A 15,075-nucleotide genomic window follows, 5' to 3' on the forward strand; every position below is an offset into this window, starting at 1 on the left:
GATGACGGCGAATGGAGGGCAGGAAAGGGGTCGGTTCCAAGATTGTGGGAGAGCGAGGGTGGAGAGAGATATACATATTCTACCTTGCCGCCACGCGCATTGGTGGCGTCTTTGCGAATACCGGGTTGACAAGCAGACGGACGGTGGGTTGAAAGGGGTTGGTTCGGTTGGAGGCAATTCCCGCTCCGCTCCGTCCCGCTGTTGTTTGCTTATGCCAAGACTCCGCTCCCACTGCTTGCTTGGTGCTCCGCCCGCCTGCACCGCACGCATCACCTTAGTACATTCGCAGACCACCTATACCCGCAGTCTTTACGCCTTCAACCAGCCAGAATCAACCTTCTCTTCCCCTGTCTCCCCTTCTTTTTCGCGTCGTCTCCACCATGCCATCATCATCGCCCTCATCACCGTTGCCCAGCCAAATAAAATCCAAGCCCGCCGCAACATGGCTCGTCATCGCCATTGCGAGCGGCGCCTGCGCAGCCTTCAACGGCGTTTTTGCTAAACTGTAAGCTCGCTCCATCCACACATGCTTCATCTTTCTGCCGTGTATTTGAAATCGTGGTTTGGAACGTCATCTTGCAAAGACAATCCCGTCCATGGAGAAGGACGCGCGTGGCGCTCGCTGGTACTTCCTGGTATTTTATATGCGCGTGCACGTGCAAAAGAGAGGATAGATGGATATAGAGAGAAGAAGGCTGATGTGCGAGGACGTTTTAGGACAACGACGACGCTGACGGGTAGTTGGGCGAGCGGCGTGTCGCATCTGCTCGGGCTGGGCGAGGAGAACAAGGTGGTTGAGTTTGCGGTGCGCGGTGTACGTTGTCTTTCTCTCCTCTCCTCTCAGTCACTCGTCTATTCTCTTTGCTCGTGGATCGTTTCGTGTTGTTTTATACTCCACGACTGTCTCTTTTTCTATTTCAGCTGTCTACATCTACCACCAATCCGCCCACTTAACTTGCCCAACCAAACCCAACCCCATCACCCCTTGCCCTCTATCCACAGCAAACAAGCACATCCCACTGACCACCCCATCCCGCACGCAACAGTTCTTCTTCCTCCTGAACCTCCTCTTCAACGCCATCATGTGGGCCCTCTTCACGCGCGCCCTGACCCTCGCCTCCTCGACCGTGCGCGTCTCCATCATCAACACGAGCGCCAACTTCATGCTGACGGCCCTGCTCGGCGCCCTCATCTTCTCCGAGTCCCTGCCCGGCATCTGGTGGCTCGGCGCCGCCATGCTGGTCGCCGGGAGCGTCGTCATTGGCCGCCGCGACGAGAGCGGTGACGATGGCGAGGGGAAGGCGGCCGGGGCGAGGGCAAGGGAGGATGTGCTTGTGGAGGGCGAGGCGCAGCCGTTTTTGGACGAGCCCGGTGCGGGTGTTGCCGATGAGGTGGAGTTGGAGCCGGTGGATGAGGATGTGGACGGTGTGTTGGCGGGGCCGAAGTAAGGATGATGTAGCAGAGGCAACGAGAAGAAGCATGGAAATGAATCATTTAGAAGGCAGCGATAGATGAGCTCAAGTATAGTAATTCTTCTTCACATGCCCAGGGTATGAAATTAGACCTCGAAAAACCAAACCAACGCCGCGAGATTTCCCTCATATGCCGCTGGCTCGCTTTTTTTATTTGCCCAGAGTCCAGTCCTTGTACGACCACTTCTCCGTCACCTCGACCCGCTTCTTCTTGTGCTGCATCGGTCTCCGCGACTCGATCTTGCCGTTGATGATCATGTTGCGGAACCGATCCTTGACCAGGTTGCCCTCGGGCTTGAGCAGGCGCAGCGAGTCTTGCAGCTCGTCCGGGAGGACGACCTCAAGCGGTGCTTCGGGGATCCTGGGGGACACGTCAGTAGAGGGTTTTGCTGGGAGAGGGGATGAGAGTAACGTACGGTGCCTTGCCGAATCTCCGCCTCCTGAGGCCCTCCTCCTCGCCTGCAGATGATTCGTCGTCGGCGTTGGCAAGCTTCAACTGCTCGGCCTTTTGCTTCTCCCTCTCCTCCACCTCCTTGGCGATGATCTTGATCTGCTCCTGCTGCTGCTGCTTCTTCTTCGCTTGGGCCTCCCACTTGGCTTTCCTCTCAGCTTCCTTTCTCCGCTCGACCTTCTTCCTCTGCTGCGGCGTCTTGCGGTCCGGTCGCTTCTTCTTCAACTCGGAGCCCTCGGCCTCGCTCTGGATGCCCTCCCACTCGCTCTCCCATGCGCTTTCGTCGCCGGACTCCGGGTCGGATTGGGCAGCAATGGCGGCCGCGCGCTCCTGGCGCAACCTCTCCCGCTCGACCTCTTCAAGACGCTTCTTCTCGTCGTCGACCGCCTTTTGGCCCTCGCGCTCGAGCAGCTCGTTCCAGTCGTCAAACACAGGGTTGTAGCTCTTGCCCGCCTCGGGCTTTTGCACGGCTGGGAACGGCTTGCCGCTCGCAGACAGCGCGATTGGCGCATGCTTCAAAGTCTCTGGCGCCCGAATAGGCTTCTTCTCGGGGATGAACGAGAAGCGCGGGTCTTGCTTCTTCTCCTGGATTGCCCATGGGTCGTGGGTCGGTGTGCCGTCCACCTGCACGACATCCTTCTCCGCCGCGTCGCCACCATGCGCAATGGCCTTGAGCCTCTCGAGCTCCTTGTGCGAGACGCCGCCCGACCTGCGCTTCTTGCTGCTCGGCTCGAGGATGCCGTTGGTCACTCGGGAAGAGGAACGCTTGCGCGAGTCGACGGCGGGGACGGCGGAGCGCTGGGCGAGGATCTCGTCGGCCTTGAGGGGCTTGTGGCGTTTCTGGATTTCCTTTTTGATGTCGGCAGATCCGACCGTGTCGACCGCAAAGAGCTCGTCGGAGGGTTTCTCGGCAATGACTCCGCTGTTTGTTGTTAGGAGAGGTTTGGGATTTGGGATTTGGCGATTGCGCTTACCCTTGGATGATTTCTTCGCGCAGGTCGTCGAGGCCGGTGGTGACGTCGGTGACGTCGACATTGCGGCGCCAGGCCTTTTTGCCCTTCCTCGAGGGCTGCTTGCGGGCAGCGGGGGGGTCTATGGGGGCCGACATGGTGATGTGCGTCGAGTTGGCTTGATTTTTGCTGCCCCGGGCTTGAAGGAAAAGTCGATATCGATAAGAGGGCCGGCAGGGTCAAGGCGGTGAGGCACGATCCGGATCCCTGCGACCGGGACGCAAACGGGCGACGGATCATGGCCTTTCCACCTGCAGTCCTCCTGACGAACAGTGTCTGAGCACAGAGGCTGTCCGGTGAGCGGTGACCGAGCGGTATCTTGACAGTTGTATAGTCCCCACACACGCTGCTCTTCTCTGCCCGCCGCCTTTTTCCACCCTTCTCCCCAAGTCTCCCTCCAGTGCGGTCGCAATTCGATCCAGACGCTTCACCATGGCCCAGTCAGGATACTCCAACCCGCTCAAGAAGTTCAAGTAAGACCCCAGACGCCCTGTGGGGCACCTCTATTCCACTCCGGGCGCTCGGACTGACTTCTTTTGCAACCAGGCTGGTCTTCTTGGGCGAGCAGAGCGGTACGCCAGTCCACGCGACGCCCATGCAATTAATTAAGTCCAGCAAATGCTAATGATGCCGCCCTGCAGTCGGCAAGACGTCTCTAATCACCCGCTTCATGTACGACTCGTTCGACAACACCTACCAAGCAACCATTGGTATCGACTTTTTGTCCAAGGTCTGCCCCACTTGTCCCGAATCCGACAGCCTGGAGCTCACCACTCGTTCCGCTGCAGACCATGTACCTCGAGGACCGCACCGTGCGCCTGCAATTATGGGATACCGCCGGTCAAGAACGTTTCCGCAGCTTGATTCCTTCCTACATTCGCGACTCCAGCGTGGCCGTCGTGGTCTACGACATTTCGAGTAAACCCGCCGCCTCGTCTTTGTCCTGGGAGATTCCTTGGCTAACGATTCGAACGCTGCAGACCGCAAATCCTTTGAAAACACACGCAAGTGGGTGGACGACGTGCGGGCCGAGCGCGGAAACGATGTCATCATCGTGCTGGTGGGCAACAAGACCGACTTGAACGACAAGCGCGAGGTCACGACCGCACAAGGCGAGGACGAGGCCAAGAAGAACAACCTCATGTTCATCGAGACGAGCGCCAAGCTGGGCCACAACGTCAAGACCCTCTTCAGACGCATTGCACAAGCTCTGCCTGGAATGGAGGGCGAGCAGCAACAGAGCCAGAACCAGAGTACGTTTGCCAATCGCCAACATCGGGCTTGTACTAACACTTGCCAGTGATTGACGTCAATGTCAACCCCAACCCGCCAGACGAGGGACAGGGCTGCGCGTGCTGAAAGAGTCACGTCTCACGCTCCACGATTCCCCATTCTATCTCACTGTACAAATCCCGGCAGAAGCGCGACCCTTCTGTACATGCCCCCTTGCGCCTTCCATGCCTGCTTTGGAGGGTATACATTGCAAGCATGGCGTTTCGGTATCTTTAAAAGACCATAGGGAGGTTGGAGATGTTCTCGAGTGCCACGTCTGTAAGATTTACGAGCCGATGAGATGTCTGATATAGCTTAATGAGAACAACGCATCAAGTACATGCCTATGCTTGGGTTCCAAATGACGGTGGAAAACACGTGTAGATGGTTTCGTGATTTGAGTTTTGTATTGAGCGGTGTACCTATTGATACAAAACCTCAAAGCAACCATCAAGTCGTCTTTGTGGCTGCTACTAAATGGCTCCCATCCGCGCCACCCATTTCTATGCAAGTCTTGCGTGAAAGATTGCCAAGCCCTTCACTCCTGAATATCGTACCATGTATTTACAGGACTCGGGTCGTCTACTTCCCCAACCTCGACATGTGCCCGTGCTCCGAACCCTCACTGCGGGTTGCACTCTGGCTCATTCATGTTTGGCCCCGATCCGCTAGCCGTCAGATTTGTACCATAGTGGCTTGGATGTAGTCGTGTTTTACTCAACAGTAGGCTCCGGCTTCGCGGCGGCCGACTTGCCAATGGGTATCGATTTGTCATAGGCGATCATCTCGGCAAGGATATCAAGGATGGGCTAGGCGGTGTGAGCACGAGACTTTGTATTTGGAATCCGACTGGGCACATACCTTGGGTACGGTCTTGTCGTAAATGGTGACGAGCTCGCCGGGGTTAGGGTAGACCTTGAGGGCCTTGTAGAAGCAGAGGGCAGCGTCGAGCTGGTTAGAGCCTGTGTCTGGTGTTAGCCGCGGACAGCTGCTGGACGCAGCCATGTGTCGAGCCGTCACGTACCGTCCTGCGACAGCTGCTCGCCGCGCGCAACCTCTTGCATAAAGTAGCCCTCGACCTCCTCGGGGTCTTCCTTGGGGAAGCCGTCGTCGTTGACGCGGTCCACGGCCTCGTGGATGCTCTTGCGCTGCTCGACAGCACCAGCCTCGGCCTCCTCCTTTGCGGCGCGCGCCAGCTTCTTGGACTCGCGCTTCAATGCCTTGCGGAACTCGGCGTCGTTGCGCCTCTTGTAGTCAAAGTAAAAGGCGTAGGCCACGACGCCGGTGACGACAGCGCCGACACCAGCGATGGTGAGCGTCCGCGAGCTGATGGCTGAGGAGCTGGACATGGCGGCGGCGGGGAATCAACAGTCGTCTGCACCGGGGGCTGCTGTGTGATTGAGCTGGCTGGACAGGACGGGCGGATTGGATGATGTTGGATTGCCGCAAGAGGAAAGCTGGATGCCCGGAGACACTTTAGAATTTACGCGGTGGAGGCGGGCGGCCAACCAGGGCAGCGCGCCTCAGGTCGGCACAAGCCGCCGACCCGGCGTCATCCATGCCCTGCCCTGTCATGTCTCGGCCCGCATTGTCTCCCGTGTCCGTGTCCGTCTCCCTCTCACTTGGGTTCGCTACCTGGACCTCCGCTCCACCTCAACCTCACCACCATCTCCCACTCCTCCCTCGCCCGCCATGGAGGACAAAGAAAAGAGCAGCAGGGGCATCTCCCTCCGCCGCAAAAAGGAGCAGCGTCCCAAGATCAGCGCCCCCAAGCAAATCAGCGGCCCGCTGCCCGCCAACCTCCAGGCTCCAGACATCCCCGACGAGTACCGCAGTCGCAACACGTCCGCCTCCAACGTCTCCACCCGCTCCGGTGGTGGCACCCGCCTCGATGCCCCGCGAGAGCGCCCCCAGCCCGCCGGCGGCAAGACGTCAGATCTCGTCAAGAGGAGGTACTCGACCAGGTTCAATCAGCTCCCAAATGACTACACTGCTGGCGCCCCGCCCGTCCCAGGCCTGCCCAGCAAGCCCAACCAGTACATGCGACCGCCTGTCCCAGAGTCGAGACCGAGTCAGGAGTCCCGGCGGATCAACGTCGACGTCAAGGCGTTCAAGGACCCCAACTTGAGAGCGGACGAATGCAAGTAATGTGTCCAGAGCCGAGGGCGCAGAGCTAACGTATGGTAGATGTCGCTGGCATTCTCGCAGACGCGTCTGAAGACGACATTCTCCGCTACCAACAGGACCTCCAGAGGGTCAAGAATCGCACCTCCACCGACCTGCAACACAACGTGTATCAGAACCGCACGCAGTTCATCAAGATCAGTAAAGAGGCGGACAAGCTCAAGAGTGAAATGAGGACGCTCAAGGCTCTCATGTCCGACTTGACCAACACGCTTGGCCAGGCCACCTCGACGTCGGGTGGGCTGCGGGGCACGGATGCCGTTGCTCAACGCAGGGCGAACCGCAGCTCGGTTGCCAACCTCGAGGCGTTGTGGAACACGCACCTACAGACGTTGTGGAAGCGAGTCGAGGGCTCTCAAAAGTTTCTGCCGGCCATTCCTGGACGTCACATTGTCTACGAGTCTGGACGCTGGGTGGAGTTGAACTCGGCCACCTGGAAAGTCCGCAGGAGGGTGCACATGATTCTGCTCAACGACCATCTTCTTGTTGCGGCGGAAAAGAAGCAAGGAGACAGGCCTCAGAACCGAGAGGCAAAGCCCAATCAACCTGTTCAGCTTGTTGCGGTGAGATGCTGGCCTCTGCAGGATGTCCAAATGCTCGACTTGTCGACCAAGACGGCCGGCAAGGGTGAATCAGAGAAGAAACGTGCCAACGACTCCATCAACATTCGTGTGGGCGCCGAATCTTTCACCTTTGGCAGTCCTGGAAGCGATCAGGTTGAGAAGGCGACTCTTTTGTCATCTTTCAGGAAAGCCACGGAGGATTTGCGTAAAACCAAGGAGGCCGAGACTGAGGAGCGCAGCAAGACCAATGAGTCTGTCAACTACTATGCCACCAGGGACTTGAGCGTATTGAAAGATCAAGACTTGCTCGAGGGTCTTGGAGAAAACGCGTTGCAGAACCGGTCAAGCATGTTCCTCGAGGTAGACGGCAAGAGGGAGAGCATCCGCTGGGTGGAGCAGCAGCTTGACGAGCTGGACATTGACATTGCGCTGCAGCATTTTGAAAAGGCGGTAGACGAGCTCGACCGTCTTCGGCGAATAGCAAAGAGCATCAAGGGCAACCCGCTGGCTCAGGAGATTATAGTCTTCAAGGTCAGCGAGCGGTCCGCCAAACTGGCATCGCTCGTGACGCGGCATCTTCAAGAGACTCATAACCGTCCCAACGAAACCAAGCGGCACGTTGACTGGTTGGTCCAGCTGGGCTTTGAGGATAGGGCACGGGAGGCCTACCTCGACGCTCGCAGCACAACAATCAAAAAGCGCACGAGGTACTTCAAGCCCAACCCAACCTGTCACGACTCGAAACTGACCCAGCGGCAGGCAATGCGTCTTCGACGGCGACCTCCACCACTACATCTACCAGATCTCGTACATCTACTTCACCATCATCCGCAACACGGTGGTGACGTACCAGTCGTGCTTCCCGGCGACGATGATGTCGGCGTGCGTCAAGTGGGCCAAGGACCACGTCGACGACTTCAACTCGATCCTGTCGCGGCAGCTCAGCACCGTCGACCGCGACAGCGCCACGTGGACCGAGTGCATGCAGCGCGCGCAGAAGCACGGCAGCCTGCTCGCCGGCGTCGGCCTCGACTTCAAGGACCTCATTGGCAAGGGCATCGGCATGGAGGACTCGGGCATCGATCTGAGCAGTGGCCGTTTTGGCCAGGACGCTGTTGCTGAGTTGGCGGGTTTGGGCTTGGGGACTTAGTGTTTGTTGCTGTTTGGGGTGTTGGAGGGCTGGGCATGGTGGGTGGCAAGCGGAGGATCTTTTGTCTGGTGCATTGCTTGCTCGCATTGGTATGTGGTGTGGTGGATGGAAGCATATAGCATTTAATCTCTGGCTGGCACTGGTAATCGCAGGAATACGCACTTGGGAGCTGCCGTCGCATCTATCTGCTAAATAAAACCCAGAGCAGTAATGTCGAATATGTAGTTCTTAGTTCAGCAAATCATTATGGTATTCGTCCCACTGCACGCCCTTTCCAACCTTTCTCTTCTGTTCGACTGCCCTGTGGAGTTTTTGTGAGGTGGAACGAGTGTACAGTGGGTAGATGCAGATGCAGATGCGCCACGTAAGAAAATAGGGGTTCAGGGGAAAAGTCAAGCTGCCTCATCGCCGCGGCAGCGGATGAGGAGATGCGGACGGTACGGTACAGTACAGTCAGTTCAGTACAGTGCATGGATACGGACATATGTACAGTAGTGAAGTACGTGGCAGACGGATACTATTGCGATGAAGACAGATGGACGGTGGATGGTGACAGGATAGTAGATGGAGGAAAGGAAGAGGAAAGAAAGAGATGGATGACACGCTAATATCACACAACCCGACCAACTGAACCGACAGCGACTACAATGCCCAATGCCCAATGCCTACAATACATAGGCGACGCTCGCTCGATCGATTAATCAACCAATCAGCAACCGTGCTTCATTCATACATGCACGCGTGCACCATGGCTCCCTCATCTCGCGGCTGAATCATCCCATCCACACTCACACGATACCTACTCCTCAACCACCCCTGGCACCACCTCCCCCTTGAGTTCCCCCTCGCCGCCCTCATTCTCGCCATGCACATCATCGCCCCCCACGGTGACGCCCTGGCCCTCAAAGTCCCTGGCGCCCTCCTCCCGCGACTCCTTGGAGCGCATGACGCCGCCGGCATTGTCGTCGCCCGCCAGCGGCGGCAGCACGACGCCGCCGATGAGCGACTTGCGGTGACCGTGGCGCTTCTGGTCCATGGTCTCGGCGACCTCTTCGACGGGCTCGTCGGCAGGCAGGACGGCACCGCCGCTCGCCGCCGCCGCTGCCGAGGGCGTCGTGGCGGCTGAAGGGGCGAGCGCGTTTGGTGTCGCCGTGTGCGTGCTGCTGCTGCCAGGAGCTGCTGCGTCGTCTTGTGCGGCGTCCAGACTGACGGCGATTTCGGTGTTGCCGTCACCCGGTGCCGCTGGATCGCCGTCGCTAGTGAATCCGCGCGCAGCAAGACGACTCGTGACGACTGCCTGACGCAACGTGTCCATGAACGCACGCATCTGGTCAAATTCCAAAACAGTCCCTCGTCGCTCGTTCGGTGGATGCTGCAACTGCTTGCTGTCGTCATCGTCCTTGGACGACGAAGCCGGTTCAGCCGCCTCGGAAGTGAGGCCGTACAGGACGCTGGCCGCGTCGAGGCACTTTTCTGCCTGCACGCCGCGGTCCAGTCGCAACCACAAGTCGGCCGCTTGCACGGCCCAGAGCCCTGCTTTGCGCGGCCGTACGCCCCAGCCCATGCTCCCTACGCCGCGCATGCCGGCATAGCAGTCGCTGGCGCGTTCGGTGAAGAGGGTGCGGCCTATAGGTCCTACGATACCCGGCGATTCGAGGATCCGTTGGGCCCAGCGCGCGGCATCGTCGCTGGCCGATGAGCCGCGTAGCTTCAGCAGCTCAAGACCAAGAGCAAGGGAACGGAGAGCATGGTATGGTGATCCACAGCGCGTGTAGTACGAGTAATGCGCGGTTTCGAGCATTTGGTCCATGTTCTCTACTCGCGTCTTGGATGACATGCTGTGCGGGACGAGCAGCGAGCTCACTACCGTCATTTCATTGGCGCCAGCATAGTATTTCCAGGCCTTGTCATTGTTGAAGTCGGTGCGGAGAATGTCGTAGGTGCTGGATGCGAGGCGGAAATCGCGGAGCATAAAGGCGTAGTCGGCGAGCTTGCGCATGATTGCTTCGGCTGTGTCGGGGCGGTAGAAACCTTGGAGAGAATCGTAATTGCTGCCGGACCCGCCCTGCAGCGGATTCCCAGAACCCCTAGACGAGGATCCAAAGGTCGACCATCGCTTAGATAGGGACATGAAGCGGCCGCTAATGCCCTTTCTACGGGAGGCAACTTGCTCGTTCCACGTCATGGCTAGTCGCTCCATAGTTGGGACTATTGACTGCGTCACCAGTTCTCGAACAAATGTTCGAATTGCCGTGGCATCGGATTCGAATAGACACGGCGTCGGATCCTCAAGCTCCTCTGAAGTTTCTGAAAAAACGTGAGATTCGAGAATGACGCGCGTGGAAAAGGCTCCTACCTCGTTTGTGAATCTCTGCCAACTCCTCAGATGCAGACAACCACTCGCATAATGGAAGGCGAACCGCATCGTCATCCGACGACACGCACTGAGAACTCCTGAGTCGCAAAAGATGACAATGCAAACCAAAATGCCGCTTCATCTGGTCGTACAATGCTGTTGACTTGCCAATGTCGTCATTATCCTCGTCGTGCACCAGCACGTAATATCGTAAATAGTCGTTATTGACCCAAGTCGGAAGCTTCTGGTCTCCTCCGCTGTTGGTGCTGGCATAAAGCCTCCGGAGCTCTTCTATCGGATTGGGATTCCGGGAACTGATGGCCATTACGCATGCTACTGGATGTGAAAAGGTTTCGTGCGGCGTCATGGGCAATCCTGAGAGCAACCGCCGCAAATATAATCTGTAAAATGGAGAGGATGAGCCCGGTGATTCCAGACTTGCCCTCTTAGAATTGAAATAGTTATCCGCTGCGCTCCCCATTTGCATCTCAGCGAAAAAGAGGTGCTTGTCGACCGCTTCCTCTATAGCTGAAAGGTCCCCACCAACCCTTAGAAAAGATGCGGGCTCTCCCCGGGAATCTATTCGTGGGTTTCCGGGCTCCGTGTCATTGCTCAAGCGTGGCCGCACGCCCAGAGCGTCCTTCAACCCCGTAAACCGTATGCCAAAATCTTCCCAGCTCCTGCTTGCTCCGACGCTGTCCCGCACGGTGACCTTGCCTTGAATTTGCTCCCCATAAGGCCTCATGAGCTCGAGAAAACCCCCTGCGAAGCCTTTTTTCCGGCATATCTCTTCCGTGTCGGTTGATGCAAGGATTCCCACGTGTGGGACGAATGAGCGGAGTATGAGGGAGCGGAGTTCTTCGCCTACGCCGGAGGAGGTCGATGCAGGGGAGGAAGCCCCATTTCGAGGTGGAGAGAAGACGGAGCCGGCGACGATGGTAGCTTGCGGAGTCCCGGTGCCAGAGGTCGGAGAAGAAGGGCGCAAAGTGGACGTTGAAGCGAAGAGGGAGGACAGGGTAGCATTAGAGCGGCGGTAGGGCAGGCTGGAAATGGAGGAGGATATCGAGGCGGCAGAAGGAGAAGAAGCCCGCTTGGCGTAGACAGAGGACGCATCTACACTGGAGCGGGGCGAGTGCAGAGGCGTCTCATCTCGTGAAGGCGTCATGGGAGCCCTCTGCTGGCCAGTAGCGATGCTATGGCCTCTTGCGGGGCGCGTTGAGGGGCATGGATTGTCCAAGCCAGACGCGGGATGGGGTCGCAGGTAGAGCTCGGGAGAGGGATCGAGAAGATGCGCGACGGAGACGCCGCAGGTTGGAGGTGGTTGAGTTGCAGGAGGTGTGCATCGCATCGGCCAGCAAGGCGCTGACGGGCCGACGGGATGTGCCTGCAGATCGCCAACCCGGGATGACGAACCAGCGGAAGACGTCTACCACTCACTGCCGCCGAGCCCGCCAAAAACTACAACAACAAAGCTCGACGTTGAAGAAACACCACATGGATGTTGGCTAGCCGTCTTTCCCACTCCGCCCGTCTTTCTGCGTCCATCTCCAGAAGACTCGCCCTCTTCCAGCCCCAGCCAGCACGTGCTGCGGCCCTGCGCCAGCCTTTTCGCTTGATGACATCGAGAGCTGCTCAGCCAACACCAAGAGAAGAGCCAGCTACAAAGAGGAGAAGGGTTGACGCCGTCAGCCTTTCTCCACGTGAACACCTGCACGCTATGGTGGTCCCAATTCCAACAGAGAAAAAAATAGAACTCACAGAAGTCGAGGCAACTCTGCGACGATTGCTCCTCGATGTTGCAGAATACATTGACAATTCTGCGGCTGCTGCTGAAGATTCTGTCGTCAAAATCCCAGATCAGCTCGCCAAGGAGAAGCTTGTCCTTCGCTTCACAGGAGGATGGGTCCGCGACAAGCTGCTCGGTCAGGACAGTAACGACATTGACGTCGCCATTAACAAGATGACGGGCGAAAAATTCGGCCTTCGTCTTAAAGAGTATCTGGAAATTCCCGGCAATCCCGAAAAGTACGGTTTGGAGGGCGTCTCCAAGTCAGACAAAGCAGGCACTAGCTCGAAAAACAAGCTAGTAGGAGGTCTGCACAAAATCGAGGCGAATCCAGAAAAGTCGAAGCATCTTGAGACGACCACGACCAAGATTTTGGGACTAGACATTGACCTCGTCAATCTTCGCAAGGAAACGTACACGGACGACAGTCGCAATCCCGAGATCGAGTTTGGCACCCCAGAGGAAGACGCTCTCCGGAGAGACGCAACCGTGAATGCCATGTTCTACAACATCAACACCTCGGAAATCGAAGATTTTACCAACAGGGGATGGGAGGACATGCAACAAAGAATCATCCGTACTCCTCTCGAGCCTTATCAAACTTTCAAGGACGACCCTCTCAGAGTCTTGCGGTTGATTCGCTTCGCTACTAGACTGGGCTACAGCATCGACTCCGAAGCTGAAAAGTTCATGGGCAACGAGGATATCAAAAAGGCCTTGCACATCAAGATCAGCCGTGAGCGTGTGGGTGTAGAACTGGAAAAGATGCTGCGAGGTATGCGCTCTTACGCCAGAACAAATGATTGTACTGACTCAAGATTCAGGACGGGATCCACTGGGCGCTATCCAGTACATTGACAGGCTAGGTCTCTATGAGACGGTATTCGCAGACCCCACAAAGAACCACGACTACAGACCTCCGTCCAACTGGGCTGTGGCCTACCAGTGTCTCGCCAGAATCATGCAGTCTGAAGCACCTCACGACCTTGTCCGGACCATGACCATCCATGATGCAGAGGAAGCATACACATCGTGGATAATCTCAGCCATAGTCCCTTATGCCGATGCTCCTGAGCCCAAGCCAGTAAAGGCCGGAACCAAGGTCCCTCCCCCAGTCGCAGCACAAGTGGTTCGCGAGGCCATCAAGGCGACAAACAAGATTTTCGACGTCATAATTGCTTCCGTCAAGAACCTGGAACACATCACGTCCCTGAAAGACAAGTTTGCAGTCCAGCAAAGACAGCCGCACAAGAAACAAGAAGGAGAGGATGCTACCGCAAGAGACACCATCGGCATGGCCATCAGGCAATGGGGACAGACTTGGAGAAGTCAGGCGCTGTTTGCTCTCTTGTACGAGGTCCTGAACAACCCCGACAGGGAGCAAGGTGAGTTAGCCCCCAGCTCTCAAGCAATGCCCGACCTAACATTTTCAGAAATCATTGCCTCTTACGGAAATTGGTTCAGTCACATCAAGTCTCAAGACATCACCGAGGCTTACGCCCTCAAGCCTCTCATTGACGGCAAGACTCTCGCCAAGGCTCTGGAAACGAACCCAGGCCCATGGATGAAAGATGCCCTGGACGTCGTCATGGCATGGCAGTTGCGCAATCCAGACGTCCAAGACCCGTCCGAGGCGATCGAGGAAGTCCGCGTCCACCGCAAAAACAACCCCAAGAGCGATGTGGCTGCCAAGGTGTCCAAAAAGAAGGGTGAGCTAACTTCACACCTTGCATCGCACTTCCTACAGCTTACCATCCGCCCGTTGTTTGCAAAGGCACGTAACCCGGAAATCACGGCCCAGGGTCGCAGAGCGATTCAGGCAAGCCAGCCGCGGACATACCAATCGCTGTCGGTGGTCGAGATGGAAAGCAATCCGTGGAAGAGCGAGAAGAACAAGCATGTACTATCGTTGCTACGCTGGGTAGTCGCCACCATGGCACCCGAGCGAATCGAACAGTCATGGCCTCTCTTGGTTCCTCCTATCCTCACGCTGCTGGACGACGCTGAGCCCCGGTTCAAGACGATTGGCTGCGAACTGCTGTACGGGCTGCTGCACTCGACAACGCCGTCGCTGCTGGCACGCACAGGTCTCGAGCCAGTCTTTCGCAATGCGCTCGAATCTGCGCTGTCCTACCTGCCTCCCCTCACCCCTGAGCCTGAAAGCACACCCCTGCTCAACGCCGCCTATCCCGCCTTCATCGCCCTGATCAAAGTGACGACGCCACAGCCCACAACATCGCCATCTGCATCACCATCCTCAGACTCAAACTCGAGCCCCTCCCCTCTGACTCCTGCCTACGTCGCCCGCGCCAACGCCTTCGCCACCCTCCTCTCCTCCCACATCCTCCCCGACCTCGCCCACCAAACCACCATCTCGCCACACGTCGGCACCGCGCGCACCCTGCTCTCCCTCCTCTGCACCCTCCTGCCGCTCCTCGGCATCCACGCCGTTAAGCACCTCAAAGACCTCGTGCCCCTACTCGCCGCCATCCTGGCAGACCCGCTCGCGCCCGCCGCTCCGCGCCTGCCGGCCGACGCCGCGCGCGCTGCGCAACAAGTCATACTGACTTCGTGGCCGCGTATGTGGCGGTGGAGAAGCGAGATGCTGAAGGGCGTTGCTGTAGCATGGGTGAGATTGGCGGGGGAGACAGAGACTCAATCAGACGAAATGAGTGAGGCGAGGCAGGAGCTGCGAGGATGTGTCGAGCTTCTGTCTACGGTTGTCGCGGGCGGTGGGGACGAAGAGAAATGGCAATGGGAGGAGGAAGTGGCGCTGTTGGTGAAGAAAGAGGAGAAGTTGAGGTCATTGTTTGAGGGAGTCCGGGTTTGAG

General features: G+C 57.6%; 7 protein-coding genes across 7 annotated transcripts; 4 read left to right on the top strand and 3 right to left on the bottom strand.

The window, feature by feature from the left end:
• The first annotated feature begins 281 nt into the window (after positions 1–281).
• Positions 282–1,570, top strand: J3D65DRAFT_676245 (uncharacterized protein). Its single transcript, XM_066803605.1, has 3 exons — positions 282–505; positions 718–814; positions 1,047–1,570. Exons 1-3 carry the CDS (start codon positions 381–383, stop codon positions 1,446–1,448), a joined length of 624 nt encoding a protein of 207 aa, XP_066655831.1. The 5' UTR covers positions 282–380; the 3' UTR covers positions 1,449–1,570.
• Positions 1,478–3,052, bottom strand: J3D65DRAFT_621112 (ribosome biogenesis protein Nop53/GLTSCR2). The gene is made up of 3 exons (XM_066799922.1): positions 2,898–3,052; positions 1,889–2,845; positions 1,478–1,833 (listed from the first exon to the last, which is right to left on the bottom strand). The coding sequence occupies exons 1-3, from the start codon at positions 3,029–3,031 to the stop codon at positions 1,623–1,625; spliced, it is 1,302 nt and encodes a 433-aa protein (XP_066655832.1). The 5' UTR covers positions 3,032–3,052; the 3' UTR covers positions 1,478–1,622.
• A 140-nt stretch (positions 3,053–3,192) lies between these two features.
• Positions 3,193–4,672, top strand: J3D65DRAFT_621116 (ras family-domain-containing protein). Its single transcript, XM_066799923.1, has 6 exons — positions 3,193–3,406; positions 3,480–3,505; positions 3,575–3,663; positions 3,722–3,851; positions 3,914–4,186; positions 4,234–4,672. Exons 1-6 carry the CDS (start codon positions 3,366–3,368, stop codon positions 4,290–4,292), a joined length of 618 nt encoding a protein of 205 aa, XP_066655833.1. The 5' UTR covers positions 3,193–3,365; the 3' UTR covers positions 4,293–4,672.
• J3D65DRAFT_621120 (mitochondrial import receptor subunit tom-20) lies at positions 4,520–5,686 on the bottom strand. Its single transcript, XM_066799924.1, has 4 exons — positions 5,230–5,686; positions 5,067–5,167; positions 4,923–5,014; positions 4,520–4,870 (listed from the first exon to the last, which is right to left on the bottom strand). The coding sequence occupies exons 1-4, from the start codon at positions 5,552–5,554 to the stop codon at positions 4,828–4,830; spliced, it is 561 nt and encodes a 186-aa protein (XP_066655834.1). The 5' UTR covers positions 5,555–5,686; the 3' UTR covers positions 4,520–4,827.
• A 152-nt stretch (positions 5,687–5,838) lies between these two features.
• Positions 5,839–8,367, top strand: J3D65DRAFT_621124 (Cullin repeat-like-containing domain protein). The gene is made up of 3 exons (XM_066799925.1): positions 5,839–6,345; positions 6,393–7,659; positions 7,712–8,367. Exons 1-3 carry the CDS (start codon positions 5,898–5,900, stop codon positions 8,100–8,102), a joined length of 2,106 nt encoding a protein of 701 aa, XP_066655835.1. The 5' UTR covers positions 5,839–5,897; the 3' UTR covers positions 8,103–8,367.
• Positions 8,368–8,427: 60 nt separating this feature from the next.
• J3D65DRAFT_569456 (ER-golgi trafficking TRAPP I complex 85 kDa subunit-domain-containing protein) lies at positions 8,428–11,800 on the bottom strand. Its single transcript, XM_066797620.1, has 2 exons — positions 10,459–11,800; positions 8,428–10,409 (listed from the first exon to the last, which is right to left on the bottom strand). The coding sequence occupies exons 1-2, from the start codon at positions 11,621–11,623 to the stop codon at positions 8,902–8,904; spliced, it is 2,673 nt and encodes an 890-aa protein (XP_066655836.1). The 5' UTR covers positions 11,624–11,800; the 3' UTR covers positions 8,428–8,901.
• A 375-nt stretch (positions 11,801–12,175) lies between these two features.
• J3D65DRAFT_645353 (tRNA nucleotidyltransferase) lies at positions 12,176–15,074 on the top strand (the record flags this gene model as incomplete). Its single annotated transcript, XM_066802208.1, has 3 exons — positions 12,176–13,019; positions 13,069–13,629; positions 13,678–15,074. The coding sequence occupies 3 exons, from the start codon at positions 12,176–12,178 to the stop codon at positions 15,072–15,074; spliced, it is 2,802 nt and encodes a 933-aa protein (XP_066655837.1).
• Between the last annotated feature and the right edge of the window lies 1 nt (position 15,075).

Source organism: Phyllosticta citribraziliensis, assembly GCF_038025025.1.
Source record: "Phyllosticta citribraziliensis strain CPC 17464 chromosome Unknown J3D65scaffold_5, whole genome shotgun sequence".
NCBI classification, from domain to species: domain Eukaryota; kingdom Fungi; phylum Ascomycota; class Dothideomycetes; order Botryosphaeriales; family Phyllostictaceae; genus Phyllosticta; species Phyllosticta citribraziliensis.